General features: G+C 53.7%; 1 protein-coding gene across 3 annotated transcripts in view; it reads left to right on the top strand.

The window, feature by feature from the left end:
• Kazn (kazrin, periplakin interacting protein) overlaps positions 1-23,283 on the top strand; it is a 502,475-nt gene that overhangs the window by 432,689 nt on the left and 46,503 nt on the right. Inside the window, exon 1 of one of the 3 annotated variants that reach the window (XM_070037904.1) lies at positions 3,960-4,167. The exons of the other annotated variants lie outside the window; for them this stretch is intronic. Within the exon in view, the coding sequence (XP_069894005.1) occupies positions 3,960-4,167 (208 nt within the window). Of the gene's footprint in view, positions 1-3,959; positions 4,168-23,283 lie in introns of those variants that run through there. 3 annotated transcript variants of the gene reach the window in all.

The raw sequence follows: 23,283 nt of genomic DNA, 5'->3' as shown, positions 1-23,283 counted from the left end.
CCCTGCACCGGCTGCACTGGGGAGACCCACCCTGGACTGGTCTTTGGTGTGGGACCTGCCCGGGCTGCTCCCAGCAGGAAATGCTTTGTCAGGTCTCTGGCTGCTGGGTCTTGCAGGAATGTCTTCCTGCAGGTCTAGAATGTCCTTGCACTCAAAAACGTTACCTCGAGGAAGAAATCACTCCCCACCCAGCTAGATGGAGATCATAAAGGGCCTCCATGGCTGCTAGAAGCCTGTCTGCCTGTTTATAAGAGCAGGCAGAGGGGGGAGATGTGAGGGGCTGCAGCTCTGCAGCTGGCTGAGTGAAGCTGGGGCTGTCTGGGGACCCCCAGAAAACTAGAGAAGGTGGATCCAGCTGTCTTCTGATCTCCTCCTCCTCCTCCTCCTCCTCCTCCTCCTCCTTCTTCTTTTTTGTCAGTTGTAGAGCTTGAACTCTGGGCCTGGGCACTGTCCCTGAGCTCTTCAGCTGAAGGTGAGTGCTTGAACTCTGGGCCTGGGCACTGTCCCTGAGCTCTTCAGCTGAAGGTGAGTGCTCTACCACTTGAGCTACAGCACCCACTTCCAGTTTTCTCATGGCTAATTGGAGATAAGAGTCTCACAGACTTTCCTGCCCGGGCTGGCTTTGAGCTGAGATCCTGAGATCTCATCCTCCTGAGTAGCTAGGATTACAGGCATGAGCCACTGGCACCCAGCTTGCCCTCTGATATTCTGATTGTCCATATGGGACAATCACACACACACACACACACACACACACACACACACACACACACACACACACACACACACACACACACACACACGAAGCAGGACCTGGCTTTGCTGAGTAAGAATCCCAGTGGAAATTTCCTAGGATGAGACATGGACCCTGTGAACTCTTATAGGACTCAAGCATGATAGGGCCAAGAGGTCTGTAAGGTAAAGAATCCACCAAGGTAGCGTGGCAGACTAGACAGAACCTTCTAGGCACGCTTACTTGGGAAGCTGTTTTCCCTTTTCCTCCTGTTCCCCTTTTTCTTTCTAAAGTTTTGCTCTGCTTTGGGTGGAAGGTGCTGGCTTTGAACGCAAAGCCTCCAGCTTGCTAAGCAAGGGATATACTACTTGAGCTAGGTCCCCAGCCTTCTTCAGTTTTAGAATCATTAACAATCCAAACTTAGATCTTCCATTAAAAAAAAAATCTATAGCTAAAAAAAGAGGAAAAGGAAAGAGTAAAAAACGAAAAAGAAATCAGAAACCCATTCCCTGTGGCCCAGTACAGGAAGTGATGTCATCTTATTTGCTGTAGTCCCCAGCACTCCATGTTCCCCCAAAACCAAATCAAAGGGACCACCATCACATCATCATGATTGTGCTGTGATTTCCTGCAGTCAAAGGGGAAACGCGTATGTCTTTCAAGAGTTGGAAAATAGAAGGTTGACTAAGGGTTCCAGGTCCTTCTGAAAGTGTAGGGAAAGGGAGGGTGGGAAAAGCATGTTCTTATGTATTTAATATGCAAATGGTTGGGCTGGGAATGTGGCTTAGTGGTAGAGTGCTTGCCTAGCATGCATCAAGTCCTGGGTTTGATTCCTCAGTACCACATACACAGAAAAAAGCCAGAAGTGGTGCTGTGGCTCAAGTGATAGAGTGCTAGCCTTGAGCAAAAGAAGCTCAGGGACAGTGCCTAGGCCCTGAGTTCAAGCCCCAGCACTGGCAAAAAAAAAAAAACGCAAATGGAATCTAAGCCAAAAGAACATATTCTGAATGCAACTATAATCAGGAGGGTTGGCACAGCGTACTTCACTCATTTTTGTCCTCAATGGGTCCCCGGAGTCATTCCAGGCAGAGTTGAGGACCGCATGTCTCCAGGATCCACAGCCAGTCCGCACCTGAGGCCTCTGAGACATCTTGCTTATGCTCTGTTCTGCCCCTTATCCCAGCAAAGGCAGAGGCCTGGGGATCCCAGTGCTCCTGTACTTGTGGGCCTTTCCTTCCTCCTGTGTGGCATGGGACAATTGTCCCCACATCTGGGGACACCAGCCACACATGGCATGCCCACCTAACCTCCACAGCTGGTCCCAGGTCACTGTGGTTGGTTGGAAGGGGTGGAGGGAGGGACTATGAAAGGGTTCAGACTTGAGGAAAAGAAATGTGGTTCCATGGCTTTTGGAGAGGCATAGATGTGTGATCTGGAGGTCTCCCCAGCTCAGGTTTGGGCTGGCAGGAGCCATGTGTTAGAGAGCCATGGGCCTGGGGTGGGAGCTGGAGGCCAGGACTGAGCCCCAACTCACCTGATTTCATGGCTTTGCCTCCTGGTTGTCTGCCATAGTGGGGGACCAGACCCGCCTCCTGGGAACTGTGCAGAGATAATTAGGCCTTCTGAGGAGCACTATAATCCCCAGATCAAACGGGGCTCCACTTTATGGGTGTATCTGCCGCCATTCAACACCCACTCCTGCAGTGGGCTGGAACTTGCAGACCCTCCAAGGTGCTGCCTCCCAGGAGGAGGGGCTGGTAAAGGAGCTCTTCCCTCCCCTCCCCCCCCCCAGTCCAGGCTCACAACCGCAGTGTCAGAGTTCACACACACACACACACACACACACACACACACACACCAGGAACACCAGGGCAGGAATTATCTAAGCCCAGTTTTGTAGGCTGGGAAACAGGATCTGGAAGTAAGGTGGTCATAGATGCTCCCACCACAGACACAGCGGGCCTGGGGGTTTATCCCCACCCCACTCCCTAATGAGGACAGGAGGTAGCACTTTCACCTAAAGGGCAATGGGGGCCCAGCATGGTGCTAGTATAATCCTATAATCCTAGCCTATAATCCTAGCTACTTGGGAGGCTGAGGTCTGAGGATCATGGTTCAAAGCCAGCCTGGGTGGGAAAGTTCACAAGACTCTTGCTCCAATTAATCAACAAAAAGTTGGAAGTGGAGCTGTGGCTCAAGTGGTAGAGTGCCAGCTTTGAGTGTAAAAGCTGAGGGGCAGCTCAGGCTCTGAGTTTAAACCCCAGTACTGGGAAAGAAAGAAAGAGAAAGAAAGAAAGAAAGAAAGAAAGAAAGAAAGAAAGAAAGAAAGAAAGAAAGAAAGAAAGAGAAAGAAAGAAAGAGAAAGAAAGAAAAAGAGAGAGAAAGAAAGAAAAAGAGAGAGAAAAAGAGAGAGAAAAAGAAAGAAAGAAAGAAAGAGAGAAAGGAAGGAAGGAAGGGAGAGAACGAGAGAAAGAAAGAAATAGAAAGTGAGAGAAGGAAAGAAAGAGAGAGAGAAAGGAAGGAAGGAAGAGAGAGAGAAAGAGAGAAAGAAAAAGTGAGAAAGAAAGAAAGAAAGAGAGGGAGAGGAAGGAAGGAAGGAAGGAAGAAAGAAAGAGAAAGAAAAAGAGAGAGAAAGGAAGGAAGGAAGGAAGGAAGGGAGGGAGGGAGGAAGGAGGGAGGGAGGGAGGGTTTCGGAGCACAGACTGAAGGAAAGGTCTGGCTCAGGCTGTCACCTTTCTCGGCTCAGTCCTTCTGCCCTCTCCTGGCCACCTCGTAGAGGGAGAGGCGGGGCCGCCGCCTTTCCCCCGTGCACTCGCTCGGGGTCGCGTCCTTTCACTTCCGACCCCGGGGCACCCACCACCTTCCTCCCTGACCTCTGATTTCTCCGGGCCGGACGGGGCTGCGGGCGCAGCCAGCGGCCGGGCGCAGCCAGGGGTGGCCAGAGGCGGTCGGGCGAGTCTGGGCTGCTCGGGGGCGCGGCCTGCGCAGGGGGCGTGGCAGGGGGCGTGGCCGGCGGCCCCAGCCAGCCCGGAAGCGGCGGGAGGGGTCGCGGCGGGACTGGAGTCGTTCCCACGTGAGGGCTCGCGGCCCGGTTCCTCGCGTGCGGCGGCCGCGGACGGCCGGGCGTCCGGCCGGACGGAGAGCCGAGGGCCGGAGCGCGCGGCGGCGCCCGGATGCGGGGTTGCGAGCCGGGCTGCCCGCCGTCGGAGCCCCCCGGGTAGGCGGCATGCGGGCGGCCGACGCGGGCTCCTGGGAGCGCGTCCGGCAGCTGGCGGCGCAGGGCGAGCCGGCGCCGAGCTGCGGGCCGGGGGCCGGGCCCGCGCGCCTCCCGGGGCCCGCGGCCTGCGAGCCGTGCGCGGACGCGCCGGGGCCCGGCGGTCGGCTCGGCGCCGGGGCGCCCTCCTCGGGAGCGGATGACGACGCCCGCCAGCCGGGTAGGTGCGCGCGGGGCCGGGGAGGGCGCGAGGCGGCCGCGGGCCGCCGGGGTCGAGCGCCCGGGACCCGGATCGCGGGGTGCGCGGGGCCGGCATCGCGGGTGGCAAAGTTCTGGCCGCGCGCGCGGAGCCCCGGGCGCCGCGCGGGTGCAGCCGGGGGGCGCGCGGGACGCGGACTTGCAGCTCGTCGGCATCGGGGCAGATCTCGGGGCTCCCCACCCCCCCCCCCGCCTCCCGCGGACTGGGCTGCAGCGAGAGGTCAAGGCCGCGCCCGCCGCGGCGCCAGCGTGGGAACGGGGGCTCGGCGGGGCGCGAGCTGCAGGCGGCCCCCGGCGCCCGCACCTGTGGCCCCTCCGGCACCGCACCAAGTCCCGAGGAAGGCCGCCCGGTGGCCGCCGCCGCCGCCCGCGGGGACGTCGGCTCCTTGCCTGTGCGAGGAGCCCCGAGATGGCCGCGTTTCTCGCACACTTGAACTCCGGGTGATGCGGAGAGAAATCGCCGCGGTTGGAGACACAAACGCTGGGATCTGATTGCATCTGGTTCGCCGCCTGCCCCAGTGATAAGGCGTTGTTACCTTGTTCCTGGCGGGCGCCCAGCCCAGCCCAGCCCATCGCGGTGGGTCTCGGCCATCTCCACCCTCCCGCACCCCACGTTAGGGCTGGGGGTGTGGGTAGCGCGAGGGATCCGGTTGGATCCGAAGAGGAAGTAATTTAGATGGACACCTAAAGGCTTTTCCGCAAAGACCCTGGCTTCATCAATTTGAAGTTCTCAGTACTTTTTTTTTCCCTAGGAAAGCTGAGGGAGGGCATATTATTATTCATAATTTATCATTCACCTGCTGTGTTGAGATTTGCATACATTGTTTCCTGGAAGCCGTACATCACCCCCGGGGTGAGGCATGATCTGTCCTCACAGGTGAGAGAAAGCCGGGGAGCGGGTTGAGCTGTGGTCATGCATGTTAGTCTCCGTGCTGAAGCTGATCTTTTTCCAAAACCCGGCACAAAATACCTAGCAGGGGAACTTACCAGCTAAGGATCTGACAGACTTCCTTGCCTGGTAATTCTTTCTTTCTAAGTAGTACCCCAGATGCCCCCTGTGCCACCAGTGGTGGATGCTTTTGTGTGTGTGGGGGGGTGTATTCTTGCCAGTCCTGGGGCTTGAACTGAGGGCTTTGGTGCTGTCGTTCACTTTTTGCTCCAGCCTGGCACTTTACTACTTGACCCACATCTCCATTTCCAGCCTTTTGGTGGTTACTTGGAGATAGGAGTCTCACAAGTTTTCCTGCCCTAATAGATTAGTGTCCATCTACGACCCTCAGATACCAGCCTTCTGAGTAGCTAGGATTATAGGGATGAGCCATTGGTGCGTGGTCAGAGTAAATAGCTCGTAAACAGAACCCGACGGGAGTCTTTGGGCAAGTTAGTTTATATCTTTGCAACTCAGTTTACCCATCTGTACAGTGGACATAATCACAGTGGCAAGCAAGGATGTGATCATTCAAAAGTGGTGTCTGTGAAGTTCCTAGCTTAGATAGTGAGGTCTTTCATGGAGGAGAGCTTCATTCCTAGGCTTCTCTTGTTGCAAGCTTGCTGAATCACCTGTCAGAGCCCTAGGAGCTCTTTCCTACAAGTTGTGATTCTGTCTGTTCATCTCCACTCTCCTGAGCTGTGTCCTGATAACATTTTCCCTGTCTAAAACATAAGTGGAAGTCAGGTACCTGTGGCTCACACCTGTAATCCTCGCCACTCATGAAGTTGAGAGCTCAGGATCATGATTCAAAGCCAGCCCAGACAGGACAGTCAGTAAGAGTCTTAGTTCCAATTAACTACCAAAAAGCCAGTTATGGCTCAAGAGGTGGAGCGCCATCCTTGAGTGAAAAATTTTAGGGACATTGCCCAGGCCCTGAGTTCAAGCCTAGTACACACACACACACACACACACACACACACACACACACACACACACACACACACACACACACACACACACACACGCACACACACACGCACACACACGCAGAGGCTGAGTGTTAAGGAGGATGGAAGTTGTTACTAGGTAAATTTGGAAGGTGGCTGAGTGGAGATGGAGCTGTTTGTTTTGTATCTACTCAGGCTCAGTTCTTGTGTCCCAGATGACAGGTTCCTAATGACATATGTAGCCTGGAATCATCTGTCTTCGGTCTGTGGGTAGTTGTTTTCTAACACTTGCTATGTTGCTGTAGGGGAGAGGTGCTTTAGAGATGACCTTTCCTTAATTGCAGCTGGCATTTATGGCCAGAAACAGGGTTGAACCCCAAGCCTAATAAGAATGTTGTATGAGCCAATCAGGTACTGGTGGCTTCTGCAGTAATCCGAGCTATTCAGGAGTATGAGATCCTAAAGATTTAGGTTTGTAGCCAGCCAGGGCAGGAAAGTCAGTGAGACTGTTATCTTGGATTAACCACTAAAAAGCTCAAAGTAGAGCTGTGGTTCAAGGAGTAGAATGCCTTGAATGAAAAAGTTAACAGACAGCACCTGGGCTCTAAGTTCAAGCCCTTCAACAGGCACAAAAAAACAAGAAGTTCTGTTTTCTCTGAGTTGTTGGATTGTTTTGCTTTGTTGTTGTTTTGCAGTGTTAGGGTTGGAACCCAGGGCCACAGGTGAGCTAGGTAAGTTCCCTGTCCACTGAGTCACACTCCCAGATCTCCAGGTCTGATTCTTAAAAACCACAAATGGAGTTTTGGTGAGGTTTCCCCATGACTGGACACTGAGGACAGCTGGTGTGTATTTCGCAAGCCCCTGGCTGTTATAAGGAGTTTCCCTCTGGAAGCATCATGGCAGTTCTCATTTCAGCCAGGCGCACGCGCGCGTGCGTGCGTGCGTGCGTGCGTGCGTGCGTGCGTGCGTGCGTGCGTGCGTGCGTGCGTGCGTGCGTGCGTGTGTGTGTGTGTGTGTGTGTGTGTGTTGGTTGAGGGGGGTTGACCTAGAATCTCAAGGCTCAGTTTAGGGGATCTGAGAGATGTCCTGTAAGAGGAGTGGCTGGGAATGGACACTTCACTGCAGGGTGACCTGACATCAGCATGGTGACAGACACAGGGGTGTCCACAGACTTGGTCTGTGGGGTGAGTGGACTAAAGACCTGAGCAGAAGACACCGGGGTGCTTTCGAGGTCTGCACCCGCTCCCTCCCCATTTCTGTGAGGTCTTGAGTGACTCCTCTCACCAGGTGAGCCTCCTAGGAGCTCACTGGGTGTTCTATTGGGAACACAGATCAACTTTCTGGGTCTTTTAATTCCTTGGGCACCTGCTCTACCTGGCACTGACATGGGCAGGGATTGGAGCTTACGTTCTGAGGGAGATTTCCAGTAGGCAGATGTGCACAGGGGAAAAGGCTAAGTACTTTGTAGAAAAAATTAGGCTAGGCAGCATCAGAATGATGGGCAAGGTTACTGTTGGGCGCTTAGCTAGGGTGGAGAAGAGAATGACAGATGTAGGTGGGGGCTTGTGGATGTTGATTCCATGAGAGCCAAAGGGTGTTGCTCATCAGCTACAAGAGCCAATTTTTCTTTTTCTTTTGTGCTGGTTCTGGGCTTAGACTCTGGGGCCTGGGTGCTATCCTTGAGCTCTTTTGCCCTAGGCTGGTGTTCTACCACTTGAGTCACAGCACCACTTAAGGTTTTTGATGGTTAATTGAAGATAAGCGGCTCACAGACATTCCTGACCAAGCTGACTTTGAACCTTGATCCTCTGATCTCAGTCTTGAATAGCTAGGATCTCTGGTGCCCAGAGACCCACTTCATTTTTGAAAAGGTAATAAGTAGCATTTTAATATATTTGTATGGTAGGTGCTTCTGAAATACCTGAACTAGGTTGTTTTTGGTAATGCTTATTAACTTATATACTTTTATATGTAATAAACATGTATGTTCTTCTATGTTCTGGCTGCTGCTGCTTCCTCCTCTTCCTCTTTTTCTTCCTTCTTTCCTCTTCCTCCTCCTCCTCTTCTTCCTCCCAGTCCTGGGGCTTGAACTTAGAGCCTGGGCCCTGTCCCTGAGCTTCTTTTGCTCAAGGCTAGCACTCTACCACTTGAGCCACCGTGCCACTTCCAGCTTTTTCTGTCTATGTGGCACTGAGGAATTGACCCCAGGGCTTCATGCATATTAGGCAAGCACTCTACCACTAAGCCACCTTCCCAGGCACCTTACTGCTTCTAGGTCCTCCTCCTACCTGAAGCCACTACACCAGGCACCCTGCATAGTCTCTTAAGCAGTAACTAAACAGAGTGGCTGGTGTACAGTCCTCAGCCCATCTTGGGCTGGGTGTGGTTGATAATCCCATTCAAGGGGTAGGAAACTGGTGCTTAGGGAAGTTGAGGGACTCAGCCAAGGTCACACAGCCTAGAGTGCACTGAAGATTTGATCTCCAAGCTGTCTGGGGAGGTAGAGGCCTGGTATTCTTACTGAAGCTAGTGTTCCTAGAACTTTCAAGCCCTCCCCCGTCCCCCACCTTAAATTTTTATCTTTTAAAAACAAGAAGTTTGTTCTCTCCTTCAGATTCCTCTTTGTTCTGAGCTTGGCTGGCCGGCCTTTCCTTACCTTGGGCCATGGGGGACTGTGGTGTATGCTCTGAGCATCCTGGTACTGATGAAAGCACTACCTTTCAGACTGCTACAGACCTGTGTCCCTAGGAAACCTGGACACTCCACACCCTGTGTTGTGGTTCAGTGCCTTGGGCTAAACTTAATCCTTCTGCCACAGCAGATGGCACCCCAACAGGATACAGGGCACTGGTTTGGGGAATGAAACAAGCAAGCCCTGGTTAGAACTCACTTACCTGGTTAGAACCCACTTGTGGTCCTTACTAGCTATAGGCCTCCTTAAGTAGGTCACTTAGCTTCTCAAGCCTCAGCTTGCACTTCTGTAAAATGAGGATCCTATTGCCCACCCACTTGGCGCTGCTGGAGATTACTCTGTGTGATTAGCATCCTTGGTACCTATTGTGAGGTCTGAACAGGGATCTGTTACCTAGGTAACTGACAGACCTGGAAGCAGTCATCTTCCCCTCCTGCTAGGTCACATCCTGGGCCATCTCTGATCACGTGCCTCCCATCTGACCTTAGGAGGGTCCCAGACTCTGAGGTCTCATCTGTTCCAGTGTGGCCACACCTTCCTGTCCCTGGCCTAGATAAGTTCTGGCCCAGGGGTGGGTCGCCCTTTCCCTTCCCGGCGTGGGCAGCAGTTCAGTAAATAAACTTCTTCTCCTGCCTGAATAGCGCATGGTGTTCTCTTCATGGGCTACCTAATAAAACCTACCTATTTAATATACCTTACACCTATGAGGCCTGATAGTACTTTTTTTTTTAAATGATGGTATTGGGGCTTGAACTCAGGGCTTGGCATTATCCCTTAGCTTTTTCTCCACTCAAGACTGGTACTCTACCACTTGAGGCCACGCTTTCTCTTCCAGTTTTTTCCTAGTTATTTGGAGATAAGAATTGACCTTCCTGCTGGGCTGACCTCAAGCCGGGATGGTCAGATCTCAGCCTTCTGACCAGTAGGATTACCAGAGTGAGCCGCTGGCACCCGCTATGATAGTACTTGTGCCATAAGAGAAGAGTGTACAGAACATGAAGTGTGTAAAGCTAAGGATGTGTGTAAATCTGTCACATATTCATTAGTGGGTAAAGGGTGAAATACTAGGATTTACTGAGTAAGTGCTCTCCAGGAGGGCTGCATGCTTCTCTACTCTGAGGAGTCATCAGGGAGTCAGTCTCTCCTGGTCCTCAAAGTCTTCAGGTCTCTGTAATATTCCAGTCATGCATTCAGTCTCTAGAGAAAGATGGCTTGCTCTCTCCACCTCTTCTTCTCAGGAGTGATATCTGGCTTAATGAAAACAGCCCTCACCATCTGGGGTCGCCTCCCTCACCCAAGACAAAAATGGTAAAGGAGGTGGATCTGTCTGTAGACAGGTGTTGGTGCAAACACATGGTTAAAGCTGGCCAAAGCAGGCATCCCGGGAACCTAGCGTGCTCTGAGTCCCTTCGGGCTGAATACTCCAGAGAGGTGTGTGGAGAGTGTGTGTTTGTGTGTAATTTTTTAAATGGACTTACTCTCTGTCAATGCCTTTACAGTTGAGTAAAGTGCCAGATGAATGCCAGTCGTAGAGGGGGGATGTGGGGATTGCCTCTGATCCCCCTAGACTGTCTCTTCTGCACCCCTTGTGCCCGCCTCTGTGAAGGTGGGAGCTTCAGGCTGTCTCTTGCCTGCTGTTTGGACCTCTTCAAGAGAGGCCAGCTAGAGGACTATGCTCCTATCGATTCTCTGCAGCCCTGGTCCATCGACCTCTGCCCACCAGGAGCTTCTGAGGCCCCAGGTTCTGCAGGAATTCTTGAGCCGAAGGGTGTGTCAGGTAGGTGAGCCCAACCTTGGTGAAGGAGGGTCTCTGGTGTGTACTCTGGTCTCTGGGCTGGATTTTCTGATGGCATCGGGGAACACCCTTCTACCTGGCACCTGGTGGCTGTTTTGTGGGTTCCTGGTCTTTTGCTAGGACCTGAATTATCAAGGTGGTGTTTACTCTCAACCTGGTTTGGGGCTGTCACGTTATCACAGGCATTGAGGGTGTTGGGGACCTTTTAAGTGTGCAGAAGCTTTGTGAAGCTCTCCCTGGGGGGTTCACAGAAGTAAAAACAAATGCTGCCATCTCCTGGGAGCTCCTTGTGAGTCCTTCAAGTCTCCCCAGCACTCATAACTTTGAAACATGCCCTAGGAGCCCAGGCAGAAGCCATGTGCGACTGAAGGAAAATGGTTTGCTGAGGCCCAGTTGGGCTCCAGGTGTGACCTGGTCCTGTGTCACAGCTGTCCTCCTTCCCTCCCCCTCCCCTCTTTCCCACCTTGTAGGTAACCCTGGCTCCTCCAGGTTCCTCCAGCCGGACTGCCCTACCCTGTGGTTTCCACATCAGCTGATATTCCTCCCAAGCCACCCTGGCAACACAGAGGCAGAGGGTCTTGGGATTTTTTTCTCCCAGGTACCTTTGGCCAGTGGAATCCTGGCACTATCTGGTCCCTCCCTGCTGACCCCATCCTGGCCATTTAGGAAGTCTGCAGGGGTGAATCCACCTGTTGCTCTCCAAGGGGAGGAAACTGAGGCCCCAGGGCAGAGAAGAGACCTGGTTCCCAGATGCCTCATAGGCAGGTAGCTCCAGAGATCACCTGCCCTTTGCCCTTCTGGAATGGGGTTGTTTTCAGAGGCCACATGCTCTGTTTTTCTCTGCATCTTGGTATAATCATTAGGCGCCCCCTCCCCTCCCCCAGGGTGTCTGAAGTGCACAGGAAAATAGATGTACATCCTACTTGAATCTCATCTTTGTCTACTCCACTCCCTGCCCGGGCTTGTGTTCTCAGAATCTTGTTGAAAGAGATGGTCACGAGACTGCTCTGTGGGAAGGAGGCAGGGTGCTCAGATTCCACCTCCAGCCCCCGGCATTCCCTTGTTTTAGCCAGTGTGTTGTCCCTTGGTCCTGGGGCGGCCAGAGCTGGGTACTAGGGAGACAGAGGCCACCTCCTGTCTGGTGATTCATCCATTCTCAAGTCCTGGTCTCCAGAGACACTGGTGGAGCCTGTTCTTCCAGCCTCCCCAGCCCGGCCCCTGGGTCCTCAGTCCCTGCCTCCAATCTCCTTTTGTTTTGGGCTCTGAAGATTTGCCAGAGGCCCACATGTTTCCTCTTGGCATCATTTCTCAGGCTATAAGCTCAGGGGAGATTTATTTTTTATTTTTTATTTTTTTTTGCCAGTCCTGGGGCTTGAACTCAGACCATGAGCACTGTCCCTGAGCTTCTTTTGCTCAAGACTAGCACTCTACCACTTGAGCCACAGTGCCACTTCCGGCCTTTTCTGTTTATGTGGTACTGAGGAATTGACCCCAGGGCTTCATGCATGCTAGGCAAGCACTCAGCCACTAAGCCACATTCCCAGCCCCAACTCCCCCAGGGGGAGAGGCTTTATGTCCTTTGGGACTTGGGTTTTCTGCCCCAGGAGCCCCGGATAAATGGGTTCAAATGCAGATTCCAGGGTGAATTGATTTTGCCCCTTATTCTCCCTTTTGCATTTTTACCATTCATTCACTCTTTTTTTTTGTCGGTCGTGGGGCTTGAACTCTGGGCTTGGACGCTATCCCTCAGCTCTTCAGCTCAAGGTGAGCGCTCTACCACTTGAGCCGCAGTGCCACTTCCAGTTTTCTAGTGGTTTATTGGAGATAAGAGTCTCACAGTTTCCTGCCCAGGCTGGTTTTGAACCGAGATCCTCAGATCTCAGCCTTCTGAGTAGCTAGGATTACAGGCATGAGCCACCGGCACCCGACAATTCATTCACTCTTGATTCATTCTAGTTATGGAGATTGAACCCAAAACTTCATGCACACTAAGCACCTGTGTTACTCCTGAGCTATACCACAGCTCCCTCCCCCCTTTTCTTTGCATTAAAAAAGTATGTTTAAAATACACATAGCATCAGACTTTTCTGTTTTAGCCATTTGGCTTTTATTGTTTTTGCTATCAGTGCTGGTACTGGGGCTTGGAACTCAAGGCTTGGACACTGGCCTTAGTGCTTTCTATCAAGGCTGTACCACTCAAGCCACAGCTCCACTTCCGGCTTTTTGCTGGTTAATTGGAGATCAGAGTCTCATGGACTGTCCTGTGCCAGCTGGCTTCAAATTGTGATCCTCAGATCTCAGTCTCCTGCATAGCTCCTAGCATGAGCCACCAGCACCTGGCGTAGTTTAGCATCTGTGGGCAGACAGTTCAATGCCATGAAGCATACTGCCCTGTTATGTCCATCTGTCATCTTGGGCATGAGTGGTGCTTCCCCTCCCCATCCGCTCCTCCCAGCAGCCTCTCTTTCAGGCCCCTCACCTCTGTGGGGTCTGACAGCACTTTTACCATCCCACCTCCCGGAACCCCATGGGGAGATACCCTACCCCACCCAGGTATTCAACCCTTATTTGCTGGGGCCCAGGCCTATAATCCTGGCTACTGGGAGACTGAGATCCAAGGATGGAGGTTTGAAGCCCACAGGATGGAAAAGTCCATTCGTGGGGAAGTTACCCATTCTAATACCTTTCTCCTGTGATGAGAACCAGTATATCCTTAGGGCACTGTAACATCACTCCACATTTTGGCTGTTTGTGCTTGTTTGGTTGCGGGCAGGCTGTCTAAGGCTCATATCACTCATAAACTTTGTAGTTTATTTTTGACTGCTCAGCCTCTGGACAGCTCCTTGTCCCCAGGGACCGGCCTTGAGCCTTGAGGCCCCTGTAGCTTCCTAGTTGTGGTGAGATACCAACCCTTTATTCTGGCTGGGAAAGTGGCTCAGTGGTAGAGTGCTTGCCTTGAATGCATGAGGCCCTGGGTTCGATTCCTCAGCACCACATAAGCAGAAAAAAGAGAAGAACCACCAACCCTTTATTCTGCCCAGCCAAGGTGTTTCCTCCCTTTCCTGGGGACAGAGACTTCTCCCATGCTGCGGGCACAAACCTGGGTCTCCTGTGAGGGTGTCAGCTAAGCTGATTTCCCACCTGAAAGCTCAGTTTCTCCAGCCCTGGCCTCCCTGAGCCACCTCCAGCTCAACTTTCCCATAATGCTTGGGAGGCTGAGTCCTCCAGGTTTGTGGTTCTGCAGCCCTCAGCAGGCTCTGAGTACTCCCTGCTTGGACTAGGCCCCAGCCCCTGTTCTTACTGTGTCCCCTCCAGTGTCTCTGCCTTAGCCGCCCACCAGGAGGGACTGGATGCTCCTTCTGGGGCCCTTCCAGGTTCTGGGGCAGATGTACACCAAGACCACCTCTCTGCTGACCGCCCTCTCCCACCAGGACTATGTGGTTCTTTAGACATGGGGTAGAAACATCTGTCCTGATGCTGTGTTTCTTCTCCTACACCCCAAGAAAAACCTGGACGGACCCTTTGTTTTTGTGTATGTGGCAGCACTGGCCTCATATTGTCACTTGACTTTTTCCTCTCAAGGCTAGTGAGCCAAAGCTCCACTTCCGGCTTCCAGGTAGCTAATTGCAGATAAGAGTTTCGGGTTTTCCTGCCCAGGCTGGCTTCCAACCATGATCCTCAGATCTCAGTCTCTTGAGTAGCCAGGATTATGGGCATGAGGCACTGGATCCTGGCCAAGGAGAACTTTTTTTTCTTACTCCGGTACTGGAGTTTTAACTCAGGGTCTCATGTTTAGTTGGCTTGCTTGGCTGGCACTGTACCACTTGAGCCACGCCCCTACCCCAGAATCTGAATCTTTCCTCCATGGTGCTTTCCTGCTTCACTTTGAAACCTCGGCCCCCAGCACCTGCCTCTTTCCTTGGGTGGGTCTTCAATCTGTACCCTTTGCTCTACACCCCCTAGAAACACAAGCTTGGCCAGCCATCCTGCAGCAGTGTGGCCAGGACCAGAACACATGATGTGCCAAGAGCTTGTTTGTAGCTAGGAAAGTCTGTTGGGAAGCCCCTTCCACTTCTTTTTCTTCCTCTCCCTGCCCTGTGCCTACCTAGGTTGCCAAGAGCAGGTTGACCTTTCCTTGCCCAGGGATTGCTGGGGCACTGAGAACATCTGTCTCCTTTTCACAGGGACTTCCTCAGACCCCAGCCTCGCCTCCAGGGAAGCCCTGGTGGTGCTTCCAACAATGATGACCAAGCCCACTCTGCACAGTCCTCCCAGTTGTCTGCACTCTCAGAACAACCTAGAGTTCTCAAGCCCTCTTGGGTACAAGGCCCGTGCTGCATCAGGCCAAGGAGACATCAGCACAATGTGTGGAGCAGGGGTGTAGGGAAGAGCGTCTGACCCAGTGTCATTGCTCACCTGCCGCAGGAATCTCCCTGCACCTGCCTGCCTTCTTCCTTCAGGGAACCTGGGCACAGTGCTGGCTGCCCTCTGAGCTGCAGCCTGCAAGTTCTTCACACACAAGCACCTTAGAAACACTGTGGTCTTCCCCACAGGGTATCTGTTCTTGTTGGCAGTACTGAGGTTTGAACTCACGGCTTTGTGATTATGAAACAGGTGCTGTAGCACCCTGAGCCACTCCTCCAGCCTGAGCATTTGGCCTGTTGTGCCTGAGAAGTCCTCAGTGTAAGCACTGGAAGTCCCACACCGTGGGGAGCCTCTAGATGCTGGGCACAGTGCCACACACTGTGCTAGCCGCTCTTGGCTGTTGGGGTTTGAACTCTGGGCCTGGGCACTGTCCCAGCTCAAGGAGAGCACTCTACCACTTGTGCCACAGCGCCATTTCTGGTTTTCTGGTGGTTATTGGAGATAAAAATCTCACAGACCGGGGCTGGGAAGGTGGCTCAGTGGTAGAGCGCTTGCCTTGCATGCATGAGGCCCTGGGTTCGATTCCTCAGCACCACATAAGCAGAAAAAAAAAGCTGGAAGTAGCGCTGTGGCTCAAGTGGTAGAGCTCTAGCCTTGAGCTGAAGAGCTGAGGGACAGCGCCCAGGCCCAGAGTTAAGGCCCATGACCGGACCCCCCCCCCCCCAAAAAAAAAAAATCTCAGGGACTTTCCTCCCCAGGCTGACTTTGAATCATGATCCTCAGATCTCAGCCTCCTGAGTAGCTAGGATTACAGGCGTGAGCCACCGGCACCTGGCTTGGCTGTTTTTGCCATATGGTAAAGGATCCTCTGGCAGCTGAGACATCGCCTGCCTCCTGTCCCCCTGTCCCCCTGTCCTTCCTGTCCCCCATCCCTCTGGTCCCTTCTGTCCCTTCCCCTCTAGTTTCACTGACCAGTTTGGTTTTGTTGTTCTTGGTGGTGGTGGTCATGGAGCTTGAACTCCACCTGGGCTCTGTCCCTGGGCTCTTTTTGCTTGACTAGTGCGCTACCACTTTGAGCTACAGTGCCACTTCTGGCTTTTTTTCTGAGTAGTTTATTGGAGATGAGAGTCTCACAGACTTTTGTGCCCTGGCTGGCTTCAAACCCCAATCCTCAGATCTCAGCCTTTTGAGTAGCTAGGATTGCAGGCGTGAGCCACAGTTAGCCTGCTGTCCCCACTCTGCTCCCTAGCTCATATGGGACCACCTGCAGCTCTGATGCCAGCTGCCCTGTATACCATCTGCCTGTTTGTTCTAACTGCTCTTCAGTACATACTTGCCAGGCCCAGACGGGCACCAGTCCCTGATAGGCTGAGTGGGACGAGCCTGCCTCCCAGGCTGAGCTCACATATGTGCACACGCCTCCTCAGCCTCCTCCCCAGGTCCAACAAGGCCCTAGTGCATGCCCTTAAAAGATACAGATGTCTTAGAGAGAAAGACAGAGAGAGAGAGTACATGTACACACACCAGTACTGAGGCATGAACTCAATGCCTGGATGCTGTCCCTTGGCTTTTTCACTCAAGGCTAGAACTATACCACTCCCTACTTTCCGGCCTTCTACTGGTTAGTTGGAGATAAGAGTCTCATGACCTTCCTGCCCAGGTGGCTTTGAATTGTGATCCTCAGATCTCAACCTCCTGAAGTAGCTATGATTGCAGGCATGAGCCACCAGTGCCTTGCTCCCTGCAGCTTTTCATTCCTTGTCTTCAAGTATTTGGCTCACCTACATACTGAGCCAAAAAATCCATCTTTGGTAGCATCCACCTACTCCTTGGCCCATTTGAGGCTCTCACATACTGCTAACCCCTCTGACCTCAGAAGATGCCGTGTGAACACCGTGTGCCTTCCTGGAGCCGTCTCTTCCAGCTGGGTGATGCTGGGTAAGGAAGGATGGAGTGTCCTGCCCTGGTCCCCCCAGTTTGTCCAGCCTCAGGTTCCCTATGCATCAGAGGCCTTATGAGGACAGAGGGTGGTTGGTGCTGTTTATAAGGTACTGGAAGCTGGCTTGGGGGAGGTGGAGGACAGGAAAGTGGAGGTCTGTAGGGAGGCCAGGAGTGTACTATGAGAGGCCATCACTGGCCCCCCCTTTTCTGCAGCTGCTTGTATGTATCCCATCCCTAGTCTGACAGCTCTTAGGTCGTAAGGAACCCCAGGATGCCCTGGGACAAGTTCCCATACTCCTCTTGGGGTCCACAGCTGGGTAATCAGTACTGTGCTGTGGTGGAGGGTTCTGTGGACATGTGCTTGAAGCTGAGATGACAGAAATACATGGGGATGGGAGGGAAGTACAGTGACACCTTGAATCCAGACCCTTACCCTCCCCTACCCCCAGTCTGGGTTGGGGAGAGGGGCTTTCCAGCCAAAGTTAGATTTTTGCATGTGTGCATGTAGAAAAAAGGCTGATTTGGAAGGAGATCAATAGTTGGTGTACAGATTAGGAGTTAGGAGGAGAGCCTGGGCTCTGGTGGTTCCTGCGTTACTTTTCACCATGGACAGCAGGAAGGATCCTGTTCCATGAACTTGGCCTGGTCTTGGCCGAAATCCGCATCCTCTGAGCCCAAATTGCTTTCCTCGGTGGTATCTGCCAGGGTGCTGCTTTGCCCACCTGTGGAAGAGCTTTTGAGTTGTCCTCCGGCTGTGCTGTGCATATCCTGTTTGTCTTTGTACTGTGTCTTCTACCCCTGCCAGTCCTGGGTGCCTGGTGAGTGTGCCCACCCTCTTTCAGGTAGCCAGCAGGGGTCAGATTATCCCACACATGTCGGAAGAAAGGACCCCAGCCGAACATCCAGCAAAACATAGGGTTTGAAGTGGGTGACATGGGAGAGGGAGGATCTTGAGTACGCTTGACAGTAGGACAGGAGAAAGCTGATGGGAAAAAAGCTTTAGCCCTGCCACAAATAGTTGGCATATAGGTTCCTGGGGTTTGTGTTGGTTGATTGATTGTAGTGCTGGGGATCCAACCCAGGGCCTCAAGCCTGCTAGGCAAGCACTCTACCACTGAGCTACAGCCCCAGCCCAGCATCATGTCTGCTGTTTCTCCACTAGCTTCCTGTCTCCCCTTTATTCTAGCCTGATACTTTGATTGTACAGCTGTGAAGCCTGGAATCTTCTTTCTAGTAGTTCCATTTTCCCTGGGAGGCGTGCAGTAAGATCACACAAAAACAGAAACGGGCTAGGTGCCAGTGCTTACACCTGTAAACCTACCTACTCGGGAGGCTGAAATCAGGTTCAGGGTTCAAAGCCAGCCTGGGCAGAAAAATCCATGAGTCTCTTATCTCCAATTAACCACCAAAAAACTGGAAGTGGAGTGTGACTCAAGTGATAGAGCACCAGTTTTGAGTAGAAAAGCTAAGGAAAGCACCCAGGCACTGAGCTCGAGCCTGAGTACTGGCACAAAAATAAATAAAAGATCCCTGGCTGGCTAGGGAGCGCCGTGCACAGGGCTTTGGTCTGATCTTTGCCATGGGCTATGCCAGGGGGGCTCTTTTCGCATGCTCATTTATTTCCCAGGCTTCCAGTTAGTCCATGTTGCAGCCGGCCTGGCTGTTGGGGCCATGGTACCTTGCTCCTGCCAGAGGTGATTCTGTGCCAGAGCCCTTGCCTGGATGGTGTGTTGTCCTTCAAGGCAGGCAGCCCTGGTCACCGCTGGTGACGATTCTGCATCGCCTTGGTCTCTCGCACTTGGTTCTAGGGCGGGATGGGCAGGAGCAGCCTGGTGTCTGTCTGTACAGCTGGCTGGGCTGTGGGGGCGGGGAGTGCAGAGCCTTGGGGTTCTTTCCATTTACATTTTTCGAATACTTTTCTCTTCTGCTCTCCCTGGAGGCCGCCCGCAGCCTGGAAGCTGCATTTGACCTTTGAATTGTTGTAGGAGTTGGCCTGCCTCCGTCTGAGAGATGTCTATGGCTCTGAGCAGGAAGGAAAGTCAGGTCCACAAATGAGGAAGCTGGGAGGAGGGGGGGGAGAGACAGGTGGTAAAAAAAGAAGGGGATCCCTATGTTGGAAGCCCCAGATTGGCGTTGCCTCCGGAAATCTCCCTCCAAACACCTCAGCAAAGAGAGCTGCACCAGAGGGTGGGACAGAAAATTCCAGATGCCTCCTGGGTTCCAGGGGCAGTGCCTCCAAGCAGAGCTGCTCTTACAGTCAGTAGGCAGAGGCTGTCAAGGGAGGGCCCGGAACGGAAATAACGGAACTGTGTATGGCGTTTGCCGCTTGCCAGAATGTTATTTCATGTCACTCAGCCCTTGTATCCACCCTGTAAGACAAACACCCCGTTCTAAAGATGAGACACAAGCCGGATGTCTGGAATCCCAGCTATTCCAGAGGCTGAGGATCTGAGGATCAGGGTTCAAAGCCAGCCCAGGGAGGAAAGTCCATGAGACTCATCTCCAATTAACCACTAGAACACTGGAAGTAGAGCTGTGGCTCAACTGGTAAGAGTGCCAATCTTGGGCAGAAAATCTTAAGGGACAGTGCCAGGGCCCTGAGTTCAAGCCTCTGAACCGGCACCAAAAGAAGAAAAAAAGATAAGCCCCAGAGAGGTGATGGGGATAGGGAGGTAGCAGGGAGTTGCCCAGACCCTAAGTTCACAGCTGCTTCTCACCCCTGGCCACAGTGGCTTGCTGGGAAGTGCCACACATGCAGCCTGCCCTCTCCCCCCGCTCCCCCAATACCTCTGTTTTCAGTGTCTTGAGAGCAGCCCAGAATGGCCAGGCTGTGCCTTTGAGTGTGTGTGTTGGGATGGGATGGGGCTGGTAGGAGGGTAAGGTAGGGGGCGGACTCTGTGGCCTGGCTGAGTGGTATGGAGGCATAGCCTGGTGTCTGGGCCACAGCCTGGGCTTCCGTCCTGGGTAGGATTATTAGTGACTCTGCCTGGGCATCTACAGTTCGCTTTTCTTCTCTAGCAAACGAATTCTGAAGCCGGAAAAGTGGGAGCAGAGGTGAAGTTTGCTTGCAAGTGAGAGTAAGGCCCCAGAGGAGGGTTAGACCCCTCTTGGCACCTGGCAGGTTGGTGTAAGCACCTTCTAGGAGGAAAACTGCCCGTGAGGCCTATCACCTGCTTTGGGGGGCAGGGGGAGGGAGGAGGAAAGCAAGGAGGGGACAATACAGACGTCTAGGGGCAAGAGAACAAGATGGGGACCTGGAAATCGGTCGTCTGGTGGCAGTGTCCCCTCCCTTACCTCTTTAGGTGCATTGCAGCTGTCTGGGCACCTGGTTGGATCTCTGCCAGGGCCACTTTCCCTTCCAGGACCTTCAGGAAGAAGGGGCATTTTCTCCACCGGGGCTCTGTCTCCCTATCTGCCTAGACTTTTCTCTGCCTCTCCCTCACTAGGCTCTGGGAGCTGGTGAATCTCAGACCCTGCATGCTGGGAGGTGTTACCCGGGCTCTGGGGAGAGGTGAGCAGGGCTTACCAGGCTAAGCCTTTGAACTGGTCCTAGGACTTGAACTTAGGGCCCAGGCAGAGTTCCTGAGTTTTTATGCTCAAGGTTAGCGTTCTACCACTTGAGCCACAGCTCCACTTCTGGCTTTTTGGTAGTTAATTGGAGAGGAGAGCCCCATGGACTCTCCTGCCTAAAACTGGCTTTGAATGAGATCCTCGGATTACAAGCCAGAGCCACTGGGTGTCCCCCCCCCCCCCAGGTTCTTAGCATCCTCAGGGTATTGCAGGACCCATCCAACCCCCTGGGGTTGCTGGCTGGTTGGTGCCCCTGGGTATCCCTCACAGAGTGCTCTCTGATCTGGGCTCCTGAGCAGCTCAGGCCTTGTGCTGCAGGGTGTTGGGGTTCACTCATGGGGTGCCCAGAGCCAGTCCTTCCTGGCCCTGACCTGCTTTCTCAGCTCAGGGTGATTTTTCTATTAACTCCTTTGGCTGGGAAGCAGACCTCCTGGTGTATGGGAAGGACCCCAGTGGGAAGGACCCTCCCCTTTGTCCCCAGTCTGGGCTTGGCTTTCAGAAGGAGGCCAGGGGAGCTGGGATGGGGTCTCAGTCCCCTGCCCCTCTGAGCAATCCCAGATGGCGCTGTGAGGGAGCGACAGCAGCCTCTCCCCCGCCCCTCCCCTCCCCGACCCACCCTGCCCGCAGGGAGGCCTGAACAGTGCTCATTAGGGACTTTATTGGTAAACAGTTTAGAAAGACGGCCCTGCCAGTTTTTGTAAGTGAAGCATTTAAAGTATGCAGAACATATTTTATTTCTTCCCGCAACAGCTGCTCGGTTGGGCTGGAGGACGCGGAGTGAGTTATAGAGCTTTGCGGTGCTCTGCAGGGCTGGCAGGCTCCTCTGCCCCCGGCGGGCAGCCCTGGGCCAGCCCGCGCCTGCCCACCCACAGGGTCAGGTCAACTCTCGATGGCATGGGGGCTGCCCGAGCACCCACACTGTGCCCGGCTCCTTTTGGAGCCATGCACAGCCACCCTGGCCCAACAGTTCCCTTGTCGCTGTTCTCCACATGGGGACAAAGAGGGGACCTGCTAAGGGCACCCAGCCACTGAAGGACAGAGCCAAGATTTGAACCAGGAGGCTGGGTTCAGACCTGTGCTAGGTTACAGGGCGGGTCTGGTGGAGGAGTGCTGAGGTCCCCTGCTAGCAAGAATTGCCAGGGACCCGCCTCGGTTTTACCTGCACAGTAGCCCTCCAGCTCTGCTAGTTTAAATTCTTCTGGGTGGGGCACTAGTGGCTCACGCCTGTAATCCTAGCTTACTCAGGAGGCTGAGATCTGAGGGTCGCGATTCAGAGCCAGTCTGGCAGGAAAGTCTGTGAGACTCTTATCTCCAATAAACCACCAAAAAACCAGAAGTGGCACTGAGGCTCAAGGGGTAGAGTGCTAGTCTTGAGCTGAAGAGCTCAGGGACAGTGGCCAGGCCCAGAGTTCAAGCCCCATGACTGACCAAAAAAAAAAAAAAATTCTTCTGGAAGCTGGATCTGCTGGCTGCCCACTTCTGATCTCTGTGTCAGCCCCATGCCCATGCCTTGAGCCCCGAAGTGGAGGCGCCCCGGAGTGGAGGCCTGAGAGCAGTTATGGCCTAAGGCCCTTTGCACTTTGGCTTCTGGCCCACAGTGTGGCCCAGTGGTTAGCTGTCTGTTTCTGAAATTTCCTCTGGGCCTCTGCCTGGCTATCTGTGAACCAATCCTTGCTCTGAGTTTGGTAGTGGGGGGGGGGAGTTTCCCTCCCACCCACAGCTAGACGGGGCCACCCCAGCCTCTGCCATCCACTCTGTGGCTGCTGATTCGTGGTGGGGACGGGGACAGCCTCCATGCTGGCTCCGGCTGGGGGTGAGGAGGCTGGCTAGACTCTCATCCGCAACTACAAGGCACTGTGCAGCCTTGTGCCCAGTGGCTAGGGGAGGGGCATGCCTCAATTGGTGAGGGTAAATCGTGCCTCGTTCCTTTCTGTGTTTTGATTATTTTTCCTAGGATGAAGAGGGAGGAGGACCTAGAGTGGGAGGTGGCAGAGGAGGGGGTGGGGGGTGGCGGGGGGGGGGGAGCAGTTCCTTGGTGGACATCTCCCTCCCCAGGCTTGTTTCTGGGGAAGGGAAGGTCAGTGCCGTGGCCAGGGTTGGAGAAGCCTGCAAGGCAAGGTCCAGGTTCCATGCTGCGCTCTTCAGTTAGACTTCTGTCCTGGCACAGCCTGGCACTTAGGTCTGGGAGCCTGGTCTTCATACTGGAGAGCCTGGCTGGGGAATCAGCTAGTCTTTTTTTGTGTGTTTGTTTATTGTTTTTGCCAGTCTTAGGGCTTGAACTCAGGGCCGCCTGGGCACTGTCCCTGAGCTTCTTTTGCTCAAGGCTAGCATTCCACCACTTGAACCACTGTACTACTTCTGCCTTTTTCTGTGCATGTGGTACTGAGGAATGGAACCCAGGGCTTCATGCATGCGAGGCAAGCACTCTACCACCAAACCACATTCCCAGCCCCTGGGAAGCAGCCAGTCTTTCTAGCTAGGATCTGGCTGTGTGCCGCGCTGCCCAGCTTCCACCTGCACTTCAGTGTGGCTCATGAGCAGGCCCAGCCCAGGAGTAGTGCCAGGGAGAGGGGAGACAAGGATCTGGGGCTCAGCCCCTCAGGCAGACCCCAGCAGCTGGTGCGCAAGGACCCTTGCCTGTGGGAGAAAAGCAGAAAGGCCCATCAGAGTGAGGAAGTCTGGAAAGAGCCCAGGTTGGGTCTGTCCAGGGGCGGGGAGGGGCTGTCTCTGCGGGCTGGAGCGCCTTGGTGCTCCCAGCTCTGGGAGGCGGTAACGGCCAGGTCCCCTTTGATCCTCTCATTTGGGAGGGAAGTCTGCTAGCTTGAAACGGAGCAGGT

This window comes from Dipodomys merriami, unplaced genomic scaffold (assembly GCF_024711535.1).
Source record: "Dipodomys merriami isolate MVZ:Mamm:240054 unplaced genomic scaffold, mDipMer1.0.p SCAF_28, whole genome shotgun sequence".
Taxonomy (NCBI): domain Eukaryota; kingdom Metazoa; phylum Chordata; class Mammalia; order Rodentia; family Heteromyidae; genus Dipodomys; species Dipodomys merriami.
The sequence above is the reverse complement of the archived record's forward strand: the minus strand, read 5'-3'. Positions and strand labels throughout refer to the sequence as shown.